This window comes from Aquarana catesbeiana, linkage group LG09 (assembly GCF_042186555.1).
Source record: "Aquarana catesbeiana isolate 2022-GZ linkage group LG09, ASM4218655v1, whole genome shotgun sequence".
Lineage (NCBI taxonomy): Eukaryota > Metazoa > Chordata > Amphibia > Anura > Ranidae > Aquarana > Aquarana catesbeiana.
The window spans coordinates 61,352,377-61,375,677 of record NC_133332.1 but is presented as its reverse complement, the minus strand read 5'-3'; the positions used below and the strand labels follow the sequence as shown (position 1 = coordinate 61,375,677).

The window sequence follows — 23,301 nt, the reverse complement described above, 5'->3', positions numbered from 1 at the left end:
TATTGCACAGTGCCTCTAATCCATAAAAGCAATTAAAGCCATGCCTCAACAACATGTCCTCTCCATCATAGCATGGTATGGATGTTGAAATTTAATATACATATGAATATGTATATGGGCAGTTATTCATTTGCTTTGATTTTTTTTTAATCCTCCTCTTCAGTTCAACTATGCCATGATATGAGAAACTATCTGGACAGGACTGTAGTCTCATGGCAATAATTTATGCTGTGTAGATGCCCTACAGCCAGAAGGCTGCAGTGGGGTCAGATCGTGGGCGCCCTTCAACCATACAACCAGAAGGCTGCATTGGGGTCAGATCATGAATGATGCAGTGGGGTCAGGTCATGATCAAGAATGTGCTTTGTTAAGGCCCAACTCAAGGCAAACATTTTTTCTCATACCCCCCCCCCTCCCCTCATCTAACCCATCCTGCCAACTGATATTTTTTCCTTACCTGGTGAAGTCAGGTCTACTCTCCTAAGTCCCCCATCCAAGTCCTTTGCTGACACTGTTTCCACCTACAGGGAAAGCTAGTTCAGTGGCCACATGTTAACCATTGCAGGCTGGCCCCCTTCCCCCCTCTCTGTCCAATACCAGGCCTCTTCTGGATCCTAAGAGAAAGCCTTCATTGGCCATCTAGAGGAAGGACCCATTAGGAAGCAAACAGTGAGAAGACGTACTGGTCGCTGGATGTGTATTTGACCATGGCTTAAGGCAAGTGAAAAATTTGAATTTAGAGAGTTTTTTTTATCTTAACCCAGCGATCAGACAGAGGTAGGTGGAAGGGGGGTTTACATTTATCCTCAAGTTTTTAAGGTTTTAAGTTACAAAATTGTACAAAATGTTAAATAAACAGAATGAAACAAAAATATGTAATTACATTGTCTAAAAAGAAACTCTGATGAGTTGTAAAGCCCTAGCCATCAGCATCACACGCCTAGACTCAGGCGTTCCTGGGCACTAGGTTGCTGACAAACATGATTTTGCACTGCAGGTTGATCTTGTAATAGCATTAAAATGCTGTTTTTTTTTTGTTTGTTTTTTGGTCTTTTCTCTCTAGGTAAACGCATTTGTGCAGGAGAAGGGCTGGCTCGTATGGAACTCTTCTTGTTTTTTACTACTATACTGCAAAGCTTCACTTTAAAACCTACAGTGGACAAGAAGGACCTAGAGATAACCCCAGAACCCAACACCAATGCTTCAAGAGCTCGGAAATATAAGATGATTGCTGACCCTCGGTGAAATACTCATCATGCAACCTCAAACATGGGGGAAATTCACTAAAACTGGAGAGTGCAAAATCTGGTGCAGCTCTACATAGAAACCAATCAGCTTCCAGGTTGTATTGTCATAGCTTAATTGAACAAGTTGAAGTTAGAAGCTGATTGGCTACCATGTATAGCTGCAATAGATTCTGAGTGCTCCAATTTTAGTAAATCTCCCCCATGGCGTCACACTGGGATTTATTTACTAAAGCTGGAGAGTGCAAAATCAGGCTCACTTCTGCATAGAAATTATTCATTTTCCAGGTTTTATTACAAAATACTGATGGGCCCGGTCTATTCGCATCAGAACTCCCGAACAGAAAAAAAGTTCAGACCCGAGCCGCAAACTCTATTAAAGTCTATGGGACCTCAACATGGAAAATCAAAAGTCCTCATTTTGAAGGCTTATATGCAAGTTATTGTCCATAAAAAGGTTTTGGGGGCCCAGGTACTGCCATGAGGGACATGCATCAATGAAAAACTTTTTTTTTAAAAAGTATAGTTTTAGCCACTTCAATACAGGGCATTTTCACCCCCTTCCTGTCCAGGCCAATTTTCAGTGTTCAGCGCTGTCGCATTTTTAATGACAATTGCGCGGTCATGCAACACTGCACCCAAATAAGTTTTTATTTTTTGCGCTCTAAACAAAAGAAGAGCGACAAGTTTGAAAAAAAAACACAATATTTTTTACTTTTTGCTATAATAAATATCCCAATTTTTTTAAAAAACAAAAACAAATTTTTTCCTCAGTTTAGGCCGATATGTATTCTACATATTTTTGGAAAAAAAAAAAAATTCCAATAAGCGTATATTGATTGGTTTTAAAAGTTATAGCGTCTACAAAATAGGAGTTAGATTAATGGCATTTTTATTATTATTTTTTTTTTTTTACTAATAATGGTGGTGATCTGCGATTTTTATCATGACTGCGACATTGTGGCGGACATATCGGACACTTTTGACACTATTTTGGGACCATTGTCATTTATACAGTGATCAGTGCTATAAAAATGCACTAATTACTGTATAAATGTCACTGGCAGGGGAGGAGTTCACACTAGGGGGCGATTTAGGGGTTAAATGTGTTACCTAGGGAGTAATTCTAACTGTGGGGGGAGGGGACTCACAAGGGGAGGAGACCGATCAGTGTTCCTCTGTTCTGGGAACACACGATCGGTCTCCTCTCCCCTGACAGGACGTGGATCTGTGTGTTCACACACACAGATCCACGGTCCTGCTCTGTTATCGGGGAATCACGGGTGCCCGGCGGAGATTGCCGCTTCTGGGCACCCGCACTGGCTCCCGAGTGACGCGGCACGCACGTGCGCGGGCCCCCTAGATGGCCGGGAAGCCCAGGACGTCATATAATGCCCACCCAGGATGGGAGATCCCTCCTGCGGACATCATTTAAATATGGGCGGGATGTCAAGTGGTTAAAGGAGCAGTGATTTTAATGATGCTGAAACCATAAAAATAAAAAATCTCTAAATATAGTGCCTGGGGTCCCCTTAGTCTGCCTGTAAAGTGGGGCAACTGTACTGTGTATAGAACCTGCTGCAGCAAAACTGACATATGTAAAGAAAAAAAAATGACATTTGAATTGACTTGCGATTGCAAGTTATTGCCAGCAATACAATTTTTTTTATTTTTTTTAAACAGCATAGGGTCCCCTCCCATGCATACTAGGCCCTTTTAAAAAATAATGTTGTGGGGTCCCCCCCAAAATCAATACTAGGCACTTATCCGAGCACAATCGCACAGAAAACGGGTGTTCAGCGAACACATGAACGGCAATGTTCGGCCCTAACTTATGTTCGGGCCAAATCGTTCGCCCATCTCTAATGCCAAAGCTTAATTGAACAAGGTGAGGTTAGAAGCTTATTGGTTCCTATGCAGAAGTGAGTCTGATTTGGCACTCTCCAGCTTTAGTAAGTAAACACCACTGTGGCTAGAAGCTGTCAACTTTTTGTTTTGGCAGTACACATACACATTTTTTGTATATTGCAGCCATTCTACCATTTTGCAAATTAAACAATTTTTGAACTAGATGTAGACTTCAAAATCTTCAAGTTCAATATGTTCTGACCTTTGTAAAAATTTGCAGAAGGACAAACTGAAAATGATAATAAAAAGAATAGTGGAATAAGTGTGTGTGCGCTGTTCTTGCAGGATCTCTGGAGACTCTGAACTCATAGGAAATAGGAGATGCTGAAAAGTTGCCCTTAAAGTGGTTGTAAACCCTCACATATTGCCAGTGAAGTGACTGGCCTCAGGTGATACACAGAGATCAAACAAATCCTCCTACATAAGTTGTACCTGCCTATCTGCAGTCTTATCTTCTCTACATCCATTCAAAGTCCAGATTTCATAAAGTTTTTCTGAAAGTTCAGAAAAAATGGGGCGGTAGGGGGAGCTGAAGTCACACTTTGCTGAGCTCAGTTAGGGGAGCTCTGAGAGCTGATTAGAAGAAAGGGACTGAGGTTGTCAATCAGCTGGAGGTTCCTCCCCTGTCACCTTTTTTCTCTTGGTGTCAGGAAAACTTGTCAGAATGCTGATAGCAGAGGAACGAAACAGCAGACAGAAATGACACTTAGTGCTCTTAATTGCAAACACTATAGAAGGATATGCTTTGTTTATATTTTGTCTGGGGTTTACAACCAATTTAAGCTGAATTTTTGGGGTGATTAAGTTATATTTCAGTTCCTATAATATAAAACCAGCAGATGAAATTTAAGGAAGGGCAGAAACAAGGATACAAAAAAAGCAAAATATGTCGTTTGAGACATTTTTTGCATTAGTGCAGCTTGGGTTAAATTTAAAGTGAACCTTTGCTTAGATCATGCACATTAAAACCCTTTCATGACTAAGCCTATTTTTGAAATTTGGTGTTTACAAGTTAAAATCCGTATTTTTTGCTAGAAAATTACTTAGAACCCCCAAACATTATATATATTTTTTTAGCAAAGAATCTAGAGAATAAAATGGAGATTGTTTCAATATTTTATATCACGCGGTATTTGTGCAGCGGTGTTTTAAACGCAATTTTTTGGGAAAAGGGACACTTTCATGAATTTAAAAAAATCCAAACAGTAAAGTTACCCCAATTTTTTTGTATAATGTGAAAGATGACGTTACGCCGAGTAATTAGATATCAAACATGTCACGCTTTATAATTACACACACTCGTGGAATGGCGACAAACTACGGTACTTAAGAATTTTTTTTAAGGTTACCAGGTTAAAGTTACAGAGGAGGTCTAGTGCTAGGATTATTGCTCTCGCTCTGACGATCGTGACGATACCTCACATGTATGATTTGAACACCGTTTACATATGCGGGTGCGACTTCCGTATGCGTTTTCTTTGCTGCACGAGCTCGCGGGGACAGGGGCACTTCAAATTTTTTTTTTCTTATTTATTTTATTTAATTATATATTTATAAATTGTGTTAAAAAAAAAAAAAAATTTTGATGACTTTTATTGCTGTCACAAGAAATGTGAACATCCCTTGTGACAGTAATAGGTGGTGAGAGGTACTCTTTATGAAGGGATCAGGGGTCTAAAAGACCCCCGATCCCTCCTTTGCACTTCAAAGTATTCAGATCGCCAAAAACGGTGATTCTGAATACTGTGTACTTTTTTTAAACTGGCGCCATTGGCAGCCGAGTAAACGGGAAGTGACGTTGTGATGTCGCTTCCGTGTTTACGATTAGGAGGCTGGAATGAAGCCACCCACAGCTTCGTTCCAGCCCGCCCCCAGCCGCCGGAGGCAGCCGATTGGTAGCTGGTCCTCCCGATCGAACGGGAGGCCCGGTAAGAGCAGCGGGAGGCGGCGGGAGGGGGGACGTCCCCTCCCGCTCCTCCGGTATAACAGCCGAGTGGCTTTTAGCCGCATCGGTTGTTATACTCGGATAGCCGATCGCCGGCTCTAAACAACGGTAACGGGATGATGTCTGCAGCTGCGGGCATCATCCCGGTATAACCCCGGAAAGCCGAGTACGCACATCTGCATACGCTCAGCGGGAAGGGGTTAAGGTACTTACCGTTATATATTCTGAACAAGCAGTAAAAGCAATTTAAAGCAAGTCAAGTCAAATTTGGCGTTTTTTGGGCGAGCATGAGTGGTATTTCTTATCAGCAGAGTTTCGACTAATTGTGCTTAATCTATTAACTTATAAGGCTCTGGTAAAATGTCGTCAGCCCCACTTCCTGATGACGCGCGCATGTGTGAAATGCATAGAAGAGAGGCTTGAGATGCGCACACATAGGAGCTCCTCACTCCTGCTGGACATTTGAAATGCACACCGCTTGTCAGACAGTGGACAGAACTGATTTCACAGACCCCAGAGCTGCTAATGTGCTGATGACTTACCAGGATTGTAAACATGTAAGTGCAGCACTTTTTTTGCATAAATAAAAGCAGTATTATACTATCACCTGCCTTTTTGTGGCTCATTTGGTGGAGCCAATTCTGCAGAGCTTTTGATAGGGAAAGGAGACAGGAGCTGACTATTGCGGAGGTCACATCTATCGATTGAGGAGTTTAATATTCATACACTCATGTTTTATGGTTATTGGCTGGTCGTAACCATCTGAGCTTCTAATGGGGAGAGGAGACTGAAGCTGATTATTGTTGTGATTGCACCCATCAATTGAAGGAAATTTCATCCATATTGTCCATGCTTGATGGTCACTTGCTGGCCAATTTCATCTGGTGAGCCATTCTATTTCTCACTTTGGGTGGAGCACTGCTTTTTCGGAATATTGAAGCACTTTAATTCACAGAATCACAGTGCTGGAGAATATATACTGGACTGATGAATTACAAAAATTATGACTTTCATTAATTCAATCTTTTATAATTTTTTAATTAATTTTCATTATTTTTGTGCATATTTATATACTTACATTTTTTTGAGATTATTAATATTTTTTTGATTACACGTTAGTATTCATTTTGGTAATCACGTATCTTCACTTGTTTGATCAGTTAGTGCCCTTTTGATTAATATTGAATTTTTTATAAGTATTTCACTAATTTCAGGAGCAGCACTGGCACATAATTATTTAATTATAGAATAGTTGGCGCCGTTCCCTTCTCATTTATTCATCTAACTTTACTGTTGTCTTATTTTTTTAATAAAAAAAAAGTGTATTTTTTCCAAAAAAATTGTGCTTGTACCACCGCTGCGCAAATACGGTGTGACATAAAGTATTGCAACGACCGCCATTTTATTCTCTAGGGTGTCTGAAAATATATATATATATATATATATATATATATATATATATATATATATATATATATATAATGTTTGGAGGTTCTAAGTAATTTTTTAGCAAATGATTTTAACTTGTAAAAAACAAGTTTAAAGAATATGCCGGTCCTTAAGTGGTTAACCACTTCCCGACTGGCGCACGACGATGTACGTCGGCAGAATGGCACGGACAGGCAAATGGGCGTACAGGTATGTCCCTTTAACCACTTGCTTACTGGGCGCTTATACCCCCCTCCTGTCCAGACCAATTTTCAGCTTTTAGTGCTGTCGCACTTTGAATGACAATTGCGCGGTCATACAACACGGTACCCAAATGAAATTTTTATTATTTTTTTCCCACAAATAGAGCTTTCTTTTGATGGTATTTGATCACCTCTACGGTTTTTATTTTTTGTTAAAAAAAATTTAAAAAGACAGAATTTTTTTTAAAAAATTATATTTTTTTTATATTTTGTTATCAATTTTTGCAAACAGTTAATTTTTCTCCTTCGTTTATGTACGCCGATGAGGCGGCACTGATGGGCACCGATAGGTGGCAGTGATGGGCACTGATGGGTGGCGGTTATGGGCACTGATGGGTGGCAGTGTTGGGCACTGATTGGGCACTGACTGATGGCAGCACTGCTAGGTGGCACTAATAAGTGGCACTTGTGGGCATTGATAGGTGGCTGGCACTTGTGGGCATTGATAGGTGGCACTTGTGGGCATTGATAGGTGGCACTTGTGGGCTTTAATAGGTGGCACTTGTGGGCTTTAATAGGTGGCACTTGTGGGCTTTAATAGGTGGCACTTGTGGGCACTGTAGGCACTGGCAGATGGCACTTGGAGGCACAGGGGCATCTGTGCCTCCTTCCTCTTCGGGACCGATGTCCCTTTGACATGAGCCGGTGATCGGCTTTTTTTTCCTCCTCACGCTTTCAGCGTGAGGAGAAAACGAAACCGATCATCGAGCTTTTGTTTACATCATGTGACCAGCTGTCATTGGCTGACAGCTGATCACATGGTAAGGGGCCAGGACTGGCCCCTTACTCGGATCTGTGATCACCCGAGTCTCCGTGACTCGGTGATCACAGCGCGCACACCGCGCGCCCTGCAGGGTGCGCGCGGTGCGCGTGCATAGGGGAGGACGTCATATGACGTCCTCCCGGAGATTGAGGTCCGCGCTGTAGGCGTCATTCGGCTATGGCCCGGACCTCAAGTGGTTAAATTTGCTGCAGTGCCATTGTGTGCGCGCCGCCAACGGCGCGCGCCGGCCGGGACCTCTGTGAGTCGGATCACGGGTTCCGCTGGGATACCCGTGATTGTCTCACGGGGAAGAAGAACGGGGAAATGCTAATGTAAACAAGCATCTGCCCGTTCTGCCTAGTGACACTGTCACTGATCACAGCTCCCTGTGATCAGAGCAGAGATCAGTGACGTGTCACACACAGCCACCCCCCATCCCCACAGTTAGAAACATGCCCCCCCAGGACACACTTAACCCCTACACTGCCACCTAGTGGTTAACCCCTTCACTGCCAGTGTCATTTACACAGGAATCAATGCATTTGTATAGCACTGATTGCTGTATAAATGACAATGGTCCCAAAAATGGTCCCAAAAATGTGTCAAAATTGTCCGATATGTCCGCCATAATGTCGCAGTCACGATAAAAATCGCTGATCGCTGCCATTACTAGTAAAAAAAAATTATTAATAAAAATGCCATAAAACTATCCCTTATTTTGTAAACGCTATAACTTTTGCGCAAACCAATCAATAATCGCTTTTTTTACCAAAAATATGTAGAAGAATATGTATCGGCCTAAACTGAGGAAAAAAATGTTTCTTTATACATTTTTGGGGGATATTTATTATAGCAAAATGTAAAAAATAATGCGTTTTTTTCAAAATTGTCGCTGTTTTTTTGTTTATAGCACAAAAAAAAACCGCAGGGGTGATCAAATACCACCAAAAGAAAGCTCTATTTGTTGGAAAAAAGGACGTCAATTTTGTTTGGGAGCCACGTCGCATGACTGTACGATTGTCAGTTAAAGCGACGCAGTGCCAAATCGCAAAAAAGTGCTCTGGTCTTTGGCCAGCAAAATAGTCCGGGGCTTAAGTGGTTAATATAAACAACTCTGTGGACCAGCAGACACACTCATTAGATTTCCCAGGAGATGAACACGGGTGTCTGTAGCATTAGCGCCCGAGACTCGGAGACCCTACAGAGACAGAATATTAATAAATGAATAAATAAATGAGGTCTCTCCCGCCTGCCATACAGCACAGTGACGGCTTTCTATGAGACAGTGGGATTGCTGCAATTCACGCCATGGCTCACCTGCATAGGTATGTGCAGCTTATTACATTAGGGTGTGCACCCAAAAGCTCAAACACACATGCCTTTCTTTGCAGTCTCAGCTGCACTGGACAGTGATTGAATAGGAAGTGTGCTGTGCTGAGCAGCTTCCTGTTTATTTACAGACTAAAGCATAGTAAACACAGCTTACTATGCTTTTTGTTATGAAGGAACACAGTGAGTGAGTGTGTTCACTGTGTTCATTTAGAAAAGGAAGGGTCTGGTAAATTACACACTGACTAGCCCTTTCCCCCGCTCTCCATCCTGAAACACCCCCAGCAGCACCCGAGAGGAGAGGAGGGAAGCCAGAAGCACTGGGGGGGGGGGGGGGTAGGGGGCAACGCATGGGGAAGCCCATGCAGTAGGGGGAATCAGCACCACACAGAGTTATTAGGGTGTGGCACACCTGGCACACCCCCTGTGCATGCCTATGCTCCCCTAAAAGTTTATTGGCCAGTGCCATGGCTTTGATGTCACCTCATGCTGTTTAGGTTTTACACCACTGTTTGCCTACAGGAGAGAGGAAGGAGAAAGTTACTGCCTGACAGAGAGACAGACAAAGAGAGAGATCGAGAGACACAGACAGAGAGACACAGCCAGGCAGACAGACAGAGAGAAAGAGACAGGCAGAGAGAGAGACAGACAGAGAGAGAGAGGGAGGGACACAGACAGGCAGACAGACAGAGAGAGAGACAGATAACAGAGACACAGACAGGCAGACAGACAGACAGAGAGAAAGAGACAAACAGAGAGACACAGACAGAAAAAGAGAGACACAGACAGGCAGACAGAGAGAGAGAGAGACAGACAGAGAGAAAGAGACAGACAGAGAGACACAGACAGAAAGAGAGAGACACAGACAGGCAGAGAGACAGACAGAGACAGACAGACAGACAGAGAGAGAGACAGATGCAGACAGGCAGAGAGAGAGAGAGAGAGAGAGAGAGAGACAGAGACAGAGACAGAGAGACAGACAGACAGAGAGAGAGACAGACAGACAGAGAGAGACAGACAGAGAGAGAGAGAAACAGACAGAGAGAGAGAGACAGACAGAGAGAGAGAGAGACAGAGAGAGACAGACAGAGAGAGAGAGAAACAGACATATAGGGAGACAGACAGAGAGAGAGACAGACAGAGAGAGAGACAGAGAGAGAAACAGACAGAGAGAGAAAAAGAGAGAGACAGAGAGAGAGAGAGAGAGAGAGAGAGACAGACAGAGAAACAGACAGAGAGAGAGAGACAGACAGAGAGAGACACAGACAGAGACAGACACAGACAGAGCTAGAAACAGATAGAGAGAGACAGACAGACACAGACAGGAAGAGAGACAGAGAGAGAGACAAAGACAGAGAGAGACAGACACAGAGAGAGAGAGAGACAGACAGGCAGAGAGAGAGAGACAGACAGATAGACAGAGAGACAAACAGGTATACAGACACGTACAGAGAGACAGACAGATACAGAGGAAGACAGACAGACAGACATACATGCATTTAGGGACAGACACAGAGAGACAGACAGACACAGATACAGAGAGACAGACTGACAGACAGAGATAGACACAGACAGACACAGAGACAGATACAGAGAGACAGACAGACAGACACAGAGAGACAGACAGACACAGAGAGACAGACAGACACAGAGAGACAGACAGATACAGAGAGACAGACAGATACAGAGAGGCAGACAGACACAGAAAGAGAGACAGACAGACAGATAGACAGATACAGAAACAGACACAGAGAGACAGAAACAAACAGAGAGACACAGAGACAGACAGAGAGACAGACAGACAGATACTGAGAGACAAACAGAGAGACACAAAGAGTCAGACAGACAGACATACAGACACAGAGAGACAGACAGACACAGATACAGACACAGAGAGACAGACACAGAGAGACAGACAGACACAGATACAGACACAGAGAGACAGACACAGATAAAGACAGACACAGATACAGACACAGAGAGACAGACACAGAGAGACAGACAGACAGAGATACAGACACAGAGAGACAGACACAGAGAGACAGACAGACACAGATACAGACACAGAGAGACAGACACAGAGAGACAGACAGACACAGATACAGACACAGAGACAGACAGACAGACACATTATGGCAGTGTATGACACCCGCACCATGACAATGTGCGAGCAGGATCTCCAGGAAGGACGGCTCCAGGATGGAGACACTGATATTTGGCACTGCAGAGGAGGCAGCACATTCAGGGAGGCCATATACAGTGCTGGATCTATGTAATATACATGCACACAACCCCCCTAGTGGGGCCCCTTTTGGCTCCACGCCATAAAGGAAATGTGAAAAGCACCAATCCCTTATATACTTCCTTGTTTTATGTCATACACATTATTATCAGAAAAGCTGCCAGAATTTAAAGCTCATAATACAAACAGGCAGGACAAGACGCAGACACTTGAATTTGTCACCATCAGGATGGCGCTGGGAGTAGGGACAACACTTCTGCTGGCTACTGGAGTCACTCTTCTAATTTACCTTGTGTCATGGTGGAGAAGGATAAAGTACAGTAATCTCCCCCCAGGGCCCACACCTCTGCCTCTGCTGGGAAATGTAATGCAGCTAAGCATCTCAGAAGTGCCCAAATCTTTAGTAAAGGTAATATTTCTTTGTATGTTCATTATTACTGGGGGTGGGAGCAGTCTTTTCACTAGCTGCTCTTTCATTCTGGACACAACATATCCTATCCTGGCATACAGATAAGTGAGACCTATGGACCTGTGTACACCTGCTACCTGACCAACATTCCGGTGGTTGTGCTGGTTGGATATGATGCGGTGAAGGAGGCATTGGTAGATCACAGTGATGTGTTCAGCAACAGAGGAGAGTTCAAGGTGCTCACTATGTTATTCCAAAATTATGGTAAGTAATTACATTTTATGGTAAGTACATTTATTTTTATTATCTTGCGGTGCATGCTTCATGGAGGAAACCGCAGTGCTCATGCATTTTGTGTAGTCTTTGATTGGGGAAAGCTTGCATACTAATAACAAAGCTGATTGTTAAAAATGCATGTTGATTTTTTGTTACCAAATCAGAAAATTAACACTTAAAATGTTACTAAACATAGGACCCTGCATCCACTATATCTGGTCTCCCACAGTACACATAACATGGAAATGCAACCATTTTAGTAAATATAAACTACTAAATAACTTTTTCCATCAGCAGTATATAGCAGTCTTATGACTTATATTAGTCTCTGGTTAAAGCTTGTAGAAGGAGTTTTCATATTGCATTGGCTGCCCTATAAGGCTGCAGGACCCCTGACCTACTGTCTGGACAGTGCTGATTGGCTGATCACATGCACCCTCCCAAGAAAAAACAAAAAACTCTCTAGTAATACACACCAAACTGAGCATGTGCAGCCTGACTCCTAATGCTGTGTTCTATCACTAGATGAGTTGGAGTCAGTTAAAGGAAAGGGGAATCAGAGAAGACAGGATCACACAGCCTTTATACACAATGCAGAGGATTAACCCTTTAGGTTCCACAGTGAGTATAACAAGCATGCTTTACTGCATATACAGACTGAATTTACTGCTGTGGGTTTAGTAACACTTTTATAATGTAAAATTATAAAAAACTGAGGTCATTTCAAAATCCTATATAATTTTATTGTATATCCAAAATTTGTGAGCACTACTTGGAACCGCGGAGGCTTCATGTGCAGCACTTCAACTTTGCAGTGCTGGAATACTGGCTGTGCGTTCCTCTGGGGATTCTTACTACATGGAGTTTGCATGTTCTTACTATGTTTGTGTGGGTGTGCCCTGTTTTTCTTCTGCAGTGTAAAAGCATCATAACCTTGTACAGGTAGAACTCTCCATCTTGTTACAGCAGCATATGTTTTTTTTGGCAATCTGTATGTACCAACAATGGAAATGTTTTACCTGTAAGCTGTCTTAGGGCCAGTTCACACCACATGCAGTCCAGTGCGTTTTTTTTCTGCATTAAAAATGCATGGAAAGTAGGTTATATGATTTTCAGTGGCATAGTTCACACCAGTGCTTGCAGTCCCAGCACGTTCCAGAAAAAAAAGTAGAACATGCTGCATTTTTCCTGCACTGGACTGTACTGGAACGCTGTAATACGCATCAAAAATACACTGGAATACACATGTCCTTATTTATAGTTAAGAAAAAGAGGAGGAAAAATGCATTGGACTGCATCAAAAATGCACCAAAAATGCATCAAAAATGCACTGGAACGCATCGAAAACACGTCAAAACCGTGCATGCAGAAAAACATCTGGAATGCATCCGGACTGCATTTCTATGGTGTGAACTGGCCCTTAAAGATTGTTAAGACCTGCTCCACTTGAATCTACCGCTCTCCTTTGCAGTCTACTGGTGAATCAGGTGCCTGGTTTCATGAGCCTGTCTCCGCTCTGCATCCACAATCATCATCCAAAAAAAGAAAAAAAAGGCTACACACTGATATCACTCCAGTAATGTTTATTCTACCAACCAACTTACTGGTGGTCCCTGCCTATGCCCATTCCCCTTAAACCTTCTTCTCTACGATTAAGCCCAATAGGGTGAAATGTGTGAGAGAGGATCACAGAGGAGTGGCCTTAGACGAGGACCACCAGTAAGCTGGTTGGTGCAATAAATATTAGTGGAGTGACATTATCAGTATGCTGCCTTTCTTGGATGATTGTTGTAATTTGTTTTAATCACCCGTGTAGTACCACTTACATTGTACAAAGCCATGGGATCAGATCACACTATATAAAACAGCAGTATTAATAATTAGCTACTGACTAGAATGTCCATAGGATGCATCTCCTGCATACAGAAAGGCATGACAATCTACTTTCTTGCCAAAAAATTTAAAAAATGGTCACTATTGGTCAGTTGCCAAAAAGGATTAGCACTGACTTAAACCTGAACTCCGGGTATGATGTTATTTACATATAGAGCTGCACGATTCTGGCTAAAATGAGAATCAGAATTTTTTCGCTTAGAATAAAGATCACGATTCTCATGACGTAACATCATCTTTCACAATATAAAATAGTTTTTTTTTACTGTTTCGTTGTTTTTTTTTTTTGTTCATTGAAGTTTATTTTTTCCCAAAAAATTGCATTGGAAAGACCGCTGCGCAAATACAGTGTGACATAAAGTTGTGCAACAACCACCATTTTATTTTCTAGGTTCTCTGCTAAAAATATATATAATGTTTGGAGGTTCTAAGTAATTTTCTAGCATAAAATACTGATTTTAACTTGTAAGAAACAAGTGTCAGAAAAAGTCTTTAAAGTAGTTGTAAAGGCAGAAAGTTATTTATCTTAATGCATTCTATGCATTAAGATAAAAAGCCTTCTGTGTTTAGCAATCTCCCTCAGCCCCCTAATCGTTACCTGAGCCCCACCCCTCTCCAGCGATGTCCACAAGTGTCTTAGCCATCCGGGATTCTCCTCCTGATTGGCAGAGACACAACATCAGCGCCGTTGGCACCCGTGGCTGTCAATCAACATCAGTGAATCAGGGGAGAGAGGGGGCGAGGCCAGGTTGGGGCATGTGTCTTAATGGACACACGGAGCTGTGACTTGACTTTGGTGCTCCTCTGGCAAGCTGCTTGCTGTGGGGACACTCAACAGGGGGGAGGAGCCAGGAGCAGCGAAGAGGGACCCGAGAAGAGGAGGATCTAAGGCTCGCCAGTTCCTAAATGTCTTACAGGAGAATTTTATGGGTCAGATGGTAGACCAACAATACAGACCTGATCACGGATGTGGAAATTCGGGTAATTTAGGAAACAGAGATCACAGGTCAATTGGCTTCAGTATAAATCACACAAATAGGAAACATAAGGGAAATACAAAGACACTGAATTTCAAAAGAGCCAACTTCCCTAAACTACGAACCTTGCTAGAAGATATAAATTGGGATAAAATCTTAGGAACAAAGAACACGGAGGAGAGATGGGTTCGCTTTAAGAGCATATTAAATAAGGGCATTAGCCAGTGCATCCCATTGGGTTATGAATTTAAAAGAGCGAACAAAAGTCCTAGATGGCTTAACGCCAATGTAAAAATGCATATGAAAGTAAAAGAGAAGGCCTTCAAAAAATACAAGGTTGAGGGATCATCATCAGCATTCAAACTTTATAAAGAATGCAACAAGAAATGTAAGGGTGCAATTAGGGCGGCTAAGATAAAACACGAAAGACACATAGCAGAGGACAGCAAAAAAAATCCCAAGAAATTCTTTAAGTATGTAAACAGTAAAAAAAGGAAGAACAGACCATATTGGCCCCATAAAGAATTAGGAAGGACATCTGGTTACAAAGGATGGGGAGATGGCGAAGGTATTGGATTTATCCTTCTCCTCAGTATTCACAAGAGAATCGGGGGGGGCTTCAGTAACCAAAACTGCAGTGTTTATCCTCGTGACACATAACAGGAAGCACTCTCATGGCTAATAGAGGACAGAATTAGAATTAAACTTGGGAAACTTAGCATTAATAAATCACCGGGACTGGGTGGCTTGCACCCAAGGGTACTTAGGGAACTTAGTCAAGTATGCAAGCTCTTGGAGGGGATGATAAGGGACTATATACAATATTTTAGTAATAACGGTATCATTAGCAGTAATCAGCATGGATTCATATAGAATCGTTCTTGCCAAACCAATCTATTAACCTTCTATGAGGAGGTGAGTTGCCATCTATATAAACGAAGGCCCGTAGACGTGGCATATCTGGATTTTGCAAAAGCATTTGACACGGTTCCCCATAAACGTTTACTGTACAAAATAAAGTCCGTTGGCATGGACCATAGGGTGAGTACATGGATTGAAAACTGGCCAAAAGGGCAATTTCCGAGGGTGGTGATAAATGGGGAATACTCGGAATGGTCAGGGGTGGGTACTGGGTCCCACAGGGTACTGTTCTGGGATCAATCCTATTTAATTTGTTCATAAACAACCTGGAGGATGGGGTAAACAGTTCAATCTCTGTATTTGTGGACAATACTTAGCTAAGCAGGGCAATAACTTCAGGATGTGGAAACCTTGCAAGACGATCTGAACAAATTAATGGGGTGGGCAACTACATAGCAAATGAGGTTTAATGTAGAAAAATGTAAAATAATGCATTTGGGTGTCAAAAATATGAATGTAATCTACACACTAGGGGGAGAACCTCTGGGGGAATCTAGGATGAAAAAGGACCTGGAGGTCCTAGTAAATGATAGGCTCAGCAATGGCATGCAAGCCGCTGCTAACAAAGCAAACAGAATATTGGCATGTATTAAAAAAGGGATTAACTCCAGGGATAAAGCGATAATTCTCCCACTCTACAAGACTCTGGTCCGGCTGCACCTGGAGTATGCTGTCCAGTTCCGGGCACCAGTCCTCAGGAAGGATGTACTGGAAATGGAGCGAGTACAAAGAAGGACAACAAAGCTTATAAATGGTCTGGAGGACATTAGTTATGAAGAAAGGTTGCAAGCATGGAACTTATTCTCTCTGGAGAAAAGACGCTTGAGAGGGGATATGATTTCAATTTACAAATTCCATACTGGTGACTAGGGATGAGCCGAACACCCCCCGGTTCAGTTCGCACCAGAATCTGCAAACTTTAGAACCCCATTGAAGTCTATGGGACTCGAACGTTCGCAGAGGTTGAGGAGTAGGGAAGGGTTATCACCCCTGTAACATTTGTTTTGCTGTCTGTGCACCTCTTCAGAAGATTTCACCTCACTTTCTGTCCCAATGACAAATGTTTTTTGAAAATGTGATTTTTAGTGAAACAAGGATTGGTGATAAAGCATCAGTGGAGAGGAGACACGTTTTTCCCATATTAACTCTTACAGGAGAGAATTTCCCTTCCTAGGAGTAGATTTCATCTCACTTCCTGTTGTCTCCTTTCGTTTGCAAGTAGGAGTCGTTTGTAAGTTGGATGTTTGAAAGTAGGGGCCTGCCCTATATACTCTGCAGAAATTGGGGCCTTAGGTGTTGGTGTTGCCACAACACTGTAAGCCCTCACAGTTACTCTTGGTGGGCACAGGAACGGGCCCTGCTGTGAAATATTAGATCAAGAATTGTAATTACATGCCATTGTTGAACAGGGGCAGAAAAATTGGGCTTTTGGTGGTGGTGGTGCTGGTGCCACAGCACTGTAGGTCCTCACAGTTACTCTTGGTGGGCGCTGGAACGGGCCCTGCTGTGAAATATTATATCAAGAATTGTAATTACATGCACCTGTTGAACAGGGGCAGAACAACTGGGCCTTTGGTGGTGGTGGTGGTGTTGCCACAACACTGTAAGCCCTCACAGTTACTCTTGGTGGGTGCAGGAATGGGCCCTGCTGTGAAATATTAGATCAAGAATTGTAATTACATGTCCCTGTTGAACGGGGCAGAAAAATTGGGCCTTAGGCACTGGTGCCACAACACTGCAACCCCTCACAGATACTGTAGTTGGAGCGCAGGAATGAGCCCTGCTGCAAAGTATTGCATCAAAAATTGTAATTACGCGCCCCTGTTAAACAGGGGCTGAAAAATTGGGCCTTAGGCACTGTGCTGGTGCCACAACACTGTAACCCCTCACAGATACTCTAGTTGGAGCGCAGGAACGAGCCCTGCTGCAAAGTATTGCATCAAAAATTATAATTACACTCCCCTGTTAAACAGGGGCTGAAAAATTGGGCCTTAGCCACTGGTGGCGGTGCCCAGAACCAAAAATATTCTTACAAGCTATCAGCATGATCATTGAGGAGGAGGAGGATAATCACTCAGCATAACAGGATAGTCACTCAGCATCAGCATAGGCAGTTTTGAAGGGATCTGACATTTCAAAAAAAATTATTTGGTTACATCAGCATCAGGTGCTTGGTAGCTAGTGGTGATCCAAGACTGATTCATTCTTATGAAGTTCAGTCGATCGACCGAGTGGGTGTACAGGCGCACCCTGTGATCGGTTACAAAGCCTCCAGCAGCACTGAATGTGCGTTCCGAAAGAACGCTGGATGCAGGACAGGCCAGTAGCTCAATTGCATACTGTGCAAGCTCTGGTCATTGATCCATCCTCAAGACCCAGTAACCCAGAGGATTTTCGGTGGGAAAGGTGTCCAAGTCAGATCTTGCGGTATTCCTGCACCATGTAAAACAGACGCTGGTGATGGTTGCTGGAACCGATCATACCTTGGGGCTGCGGACTAAAAAATTGTCTGAACGCATCGGTCAGATGGCCACCTTCTCCACCACTCCTTCTTTGACTGACCGAAGCCTCAGCAACACATTGTCCAGGAACAGGGGTTTGTAACCTCCCAGTCTCTGGGAACGCGTTGCACAGAGCTTTCTGCACGGCCTCCCGAAGATGTTTCATCCTCTGCTCCCTCTGCGATAGCAAGATAAGGTCCGCAACCTTACCCTTAAAATGTGGATCAAGGAGGGTTGCCAGCCAGTATTGGTCCTTCTCCTTGATACCACGAATACGAGGATCCTTACGCAGGCTTTGCAGGATCAGGGAGGCCATGCAGCGTAGGTTTGCTGAGGCATTCGGTCCGGAGTCCTCTGGGTCACTAAGGACGACATGGTCCACAGCCACCTCCTCGCAGCCACGTACAAGTCCATGTGTTTCTTGGGACTGATCCCTTAAAGACTGCTGCTGATGCTGAGTGCCAGGTGCCAACTCCATGCTGACACAATCCTCCTCCTCCTCATCCTCTTCCTGTGTGATCGGCGGGTACGAAGGAACACTGTCTGGATAAAGGGGGCCTTGAGAGCTAAGAAAGTCTGCCTCTTTCTGCCTCTGTTCTGCCTCAAGTGCCCTGTCCATTATTCCACGCAGCGTGTGCTCCAAAAGGTGGACAAGAGGGACAGTGTCACTGATGCATGCACTGTCACTGCTCACCATCCTCGTGGCCTCCTCAAATGGTGACAGGACAATGCATGCATCCCTGATCATGGCCCACTGGCATGGGGAAAAAAAAACAAGCTCCCCTGACACTGTCCTGGTGTCATAGTCGCACAGATGCTCATTGATGGCCCTCTGCTCCGTGTGCAGCCGCTGCAGCATGGCAAACGTTGAGTTCCACCTGGTGGGCATGTCACAGATTTCTTGGGCAGGTTAAATTCCTTTTGGAGGTCAGCCAGCCGAGCACTAGCATTATATGACTGGCGGAAATGCACACAGACTTTCCTGGCCTGCCTCAGGACATCCCGTAAGCCCGGGTACCTGCCCAAGAACCACTGCATCACCAAGTTAAGGACGTGAGCCAAACAGGGCACATGGGTCAGTTGTCCCTGTCGGAGGGCAGAGAAAAGGTTGGTGCCATTGTCGCAAACCACCATTCCTGCCTTAAGCTGGCGTGGCATCAACCACCTCTGAGCCTGCCCCTGCAGAGCTGACAGAATCTCTGCCCCAGTGTGGCTCCTGTCCCCCAAGCACACCAGCTCAAGCACCACATGGCATTTTTTGGCTTGCGTACTTGCGTAGCCCCTTGAACGCCTACGGAGCACCACTGACTCCGAGGACAAAGCATAGGAAGAGGCCATGGAGAAAGAAGAAAAGGAGGGGGTGGAGGAGAGAGGTGTGTCAGAATCACCAGTAATAGCATTTTGGAGGCGTGGTGGCGGAACAACCTCCAACACTACTGCACCTTGTCCTGCATCCTTCCCAGCTGCCAGCAGAGTCACCCAATGCTCCATGAAAGATAGGTAACGTCCCTGTCCATGCTGTTGGACCATGAGTCAGCAGTAATATGCACCTTACCACTGACCGCCCTGTCCAGCGAGGCCTAGACATTGCCTTCCACATGCCGGTAGAGAGCCGGAATCACCTTCCATGAGAAAAAGTGGCATTTGGGAACCTGCCACTGAGAAACCACACATTCCACAAACTCACGGAAGGGGACAGAGTCTACCAACTGAAAAGGCAGCAGTTAAAGTGCTAGCAATTTAGCCAAGCTAGCATTCAACCACTGGGCATGTGGATGGCTGGGAGCGAACTTCTTTCGGCGGTGCAGCAGCTGGGGCAGGGAAATTTGTCTGGTACAATCTGACGTTGGTGTACCGATAGCAGATTGCCCGCAAGTACTTGGCTGTGACACACCTAATTCTACACCTTAATTCCTCTCAGTACAGGTCTCAGAGAGGACTGAAGGTATAGTGGATTTGAAGATCCCAGCTGATGAGGAGCAAGGAGAGGTCCTCTTTGTTCTTTGGTGAGGGTCTTTTAGGTACGCTTGCCAACGAACTGCATGGCAGGTCGACATATGTCTGGTCAAGCATGTGGTGCCCAAGCGGGGGATGTTTTGGCCATGCGAGATACGCTTGAGACATATGTTGCAAATAACAGCAGTGCGATCTGATGCACTAGTCACAAAAAAGGCCAACACCAAAGAACTTTTGGAATAACGCACAGAGACAGCAGCGCCCTGCACATTCGGAGCTCTGCGGTGTGATGCAGTCGGTGTGCTGCCCTTAAGCTGGCCCCTGGAGGGCATCCTGCCTCATTGATGATGTGCCTCCTCTCTCCTATCAGGCACCCACGTGGAGTCAGTGACCTCATCATCCCCTCCCTCCGCATCATTGGAGAAAACCTGGTAGTATGCTGCAGCTGGGGGGAACATGACTGCCAGATTGCTGTCCTTCTTGGGCACCCCCTCTCTCTGGGCTCACGTTACTGCCTTCCTCTAGCTGAGTACCATAATCAGAGCCTTCAAAACGCTGGGCATCCTCCTGGAGCATGTACACAACACTGTGGTCAAACAGTTTGGGGGACTCCTCAGGAGGACATGGTGGGGCTAGGGAAGGAGTGACTGATGCCATTGAGCCGAGGGAAGAGGCCGTGTTGGCAGCTGCTTTGCCAGACAAAGTACCCTGAGCCTGGGTGAGAGAGGATGAGGAGGATGAGGACGGTGTGGTCATCCACTCTACCAAGTCTTCCGCATGTTGCGGCTCAACACGGCCAGCTGCGGGAAAAAAAGGAGAAGTGTGTCCCACAGCCACGTGCTGATGAGGATGCACCGTCTCCACGACCAGCACTGTTGCCTCTAGACACAGAGCCTGCTTGCGAACTTTTATTGGCTTTTGACTGTCTGTCTCTCCTTGTTGGCCTTCCAGACATACTAATGGCCTGCAGTGAGATGTAGCTGCACAAAGCTGGGATGTATATATGTACTGATACTGCAGCTAGCAGAATCAACTGCCTGCCTGTGATATTAATAGGATCAGAACAACAGCAATTGTCTTCAGGTAGCTTTAGGTGCACACTGTGCAGAGGACACAGTACACTAACTGTAAGTACTGCAGCTGCCTGTCTGTGGTATTAATAGGATCAGAACAACAGCAAATGTCTTCAGGTAGCTTTAGGTGCACACTGTGCAGAGGACACAGTACACTAACTGTAAATACTGCAGCTGCCTGCCTGTGGTACTAATAGGATCAGAAGAACAGCAATTGTCTTCAGGTAGCTTTAGGTGCACACTGTGCAGAGGACGCAGTACACTATCTGTAAATACTGCAGCTGCCTGCCTGTGGTACTAATAGGATCAGAAGAACACCACCAATTTTCTTCAGGTAGCTTTAGGTGCACACTGTGCAGAGGACACAGTACACTAATTGTAAATACTGCAGCTGCCTGCCTGTGGTATTAATAGGATCAGAACAACAGCAATTTTCTTCAGGTAGCTTTAAGTGCACCCTGTGCAGAGGACGCAGTACACTATCTGTAAATACGGCAGCTGCCTGCCTGTGGTACTAATAGGATCAGAACAACAGCAATTGTCTTCAGGTAGCTTTAGGTGCACACTGTGCAGAGGACGCACTACACTAACTGTAAATACTGCAGCTGCCTGCGGTACTAATAGGATCAGAAGAACACCACCAATTTTCTTCAGGTAGCTTTAGGTGCACACTGTGCAGAGGACGCACTACACTAACTGTAAATACTGTAGCTGCCTGCCTGTGGTACTAATAGGATCAGAAGAACACCAGCAATTTTCTTCAGGTAGCTTTAAATACTGTAAAAACACCTGCCTACCTGTCAGTAGGAAGAGAATAACAGGAACGGATCTAGCTAAACTGAATACAGTGTATATATATATATATATATATATATATATATATATATATATATACAACACCTAGGATGCATATATATATATATATATATATATATACATATATACAATACACTGCAAGTGCAGCTAACTGATTTGCCTGCCTACTCTTTCTAACTTAAATCAAATGACACTGTCTCTCTGTCTATCTCTCTCCGCCACCGCAACACACTACACAAGGCCGCCACGCAGGTGGCCTCATATAGTGTGGGGCGTGTACTAAACCCCCTGAGCCAATTACGGCTCTCTGTACAGACGGCGCTGTGATTGGCCAAGCATGCGGGTCATAGTGCATGCTTGGCCAATCATCAGCCAGCAATGCACTGCGATGCCGCAGTAAATTATGGGCTGTGATGCGCCACTCGAATTTGGCGCGGACGGCCCATATCATTTGCAATTCGAAGAACGGTCGAGCAGCTGCCTGCCTGTGGTACTAATAGGATCAGAACAACAGCAATTGTCTTCAGGTAGCTTTAGGTGCACACTGTGCAGAGGACGCACTACACTAACTGTAAATACTGCAGCTGCCTGCGGTACTAATAGGATCAGAAGAACACCACCAATTTTCTTCAGGTAGCTTTAGGTGCACACTGTGCAGAGGACACAGTATACTAACTGTAAATACTGTAGCTGCCTGCCTGTGGTACTAATAGAATCAGAAGAACACCACCAATTTTCTTAAGGTAGCTTTAAGTGCACACTGTGCAGAGGACACAGTACACTAACTGTAAATACTGTAGCTGCCTGCCTGTGGTATTAATAGGATTAGAACAACAGCATTTGTCTTCAGGTAGCCTTTAGGTGCACACTGTGCAGAGGACGCACTACACTAACTGTAAATACTGCAGCTGCCTGTGGTACTAATAGGATCAGAAGAACACCACCAATTTTCTTCAGGTAGCTTTAGGTGCACACTGTGCAGAGGACGTACTACACTAACTGTAAATACTGCAGCTGCCTGTGGTACTAATAGGATCAGAAGAACACCACCAATTTTCTTCAGGGAGCTTTAGGTGCACACTGTGCAGAGGACGCACTACACTAACTGTAAATACTGCAGCTGCCTGCGGTACTAATAGGATCAGAAGAACACCACCAATTTTCTTCAGGTAGCTTTAGGTGCACACTGTGCAGAGGACGCTCTACACTAACTGTAAATACTGCAGCTGCCTGCGGTACTAATAGGATCATAAGAATACCATCAATTTTCTTCAGGTAGCTTTAGGTGCACACTGTGCAGAGGACGCACTACACTAACTGTAAATACTGTAGCTGCCTGCCTGCTGTGGTACTAATA

General features: G+C 44.4%; 2 protein-coding genes across 3 annotated transcripts in view; both read left to right on the top strand.

Annotated features, from left to right (window-relative positions):
* The window catches only part of LOC141107722 (cytochrome P450 2C8-like), a 73,565-nt gene extending 70,151 nt beyond the window's left edge, over positions 1–3,414 (top strand). For both annotated transcript variants that reach the window (XM_073598642.1, XM_073598643.1), the window contains exon 9: positions 1,064–3,414. In XM_073598642.1, coding sequence (XP_073454743.1) covers positions 1,064–1,245 — 182 coding nt within the window. In that variant the 3' untranslated portion in view covers positions 1,246–3,414. The remainder of the gene's footprint in view (positions 1–1,063) is intronic.
* A 5,847-nt stretch (positions 3,415–9,261) lies between these two features.
* The window catches only part of LOC141107720 (cytochrome P450 2G1-like), a 55,180-nt gene continuing 41,140 nt past the window's right edge, over positions 9,262–23,301 (top strand). Inside the window, exons 1-2 of the mRNA XM_073598641.1 lie at positions 9,262–11,531; positions 11,633–11,795. Of these exons, the coding sequence (XP_073454742.1) occupies positions 11,253–11,531; positions 11,633–11,795 (442 nt within the window). The 5' untranslated portion in view covers positions 9,262–11,252. The remainder of the gene's footprint in view (positions 11,532–11,632; positions 11,796–23,301) is intronic.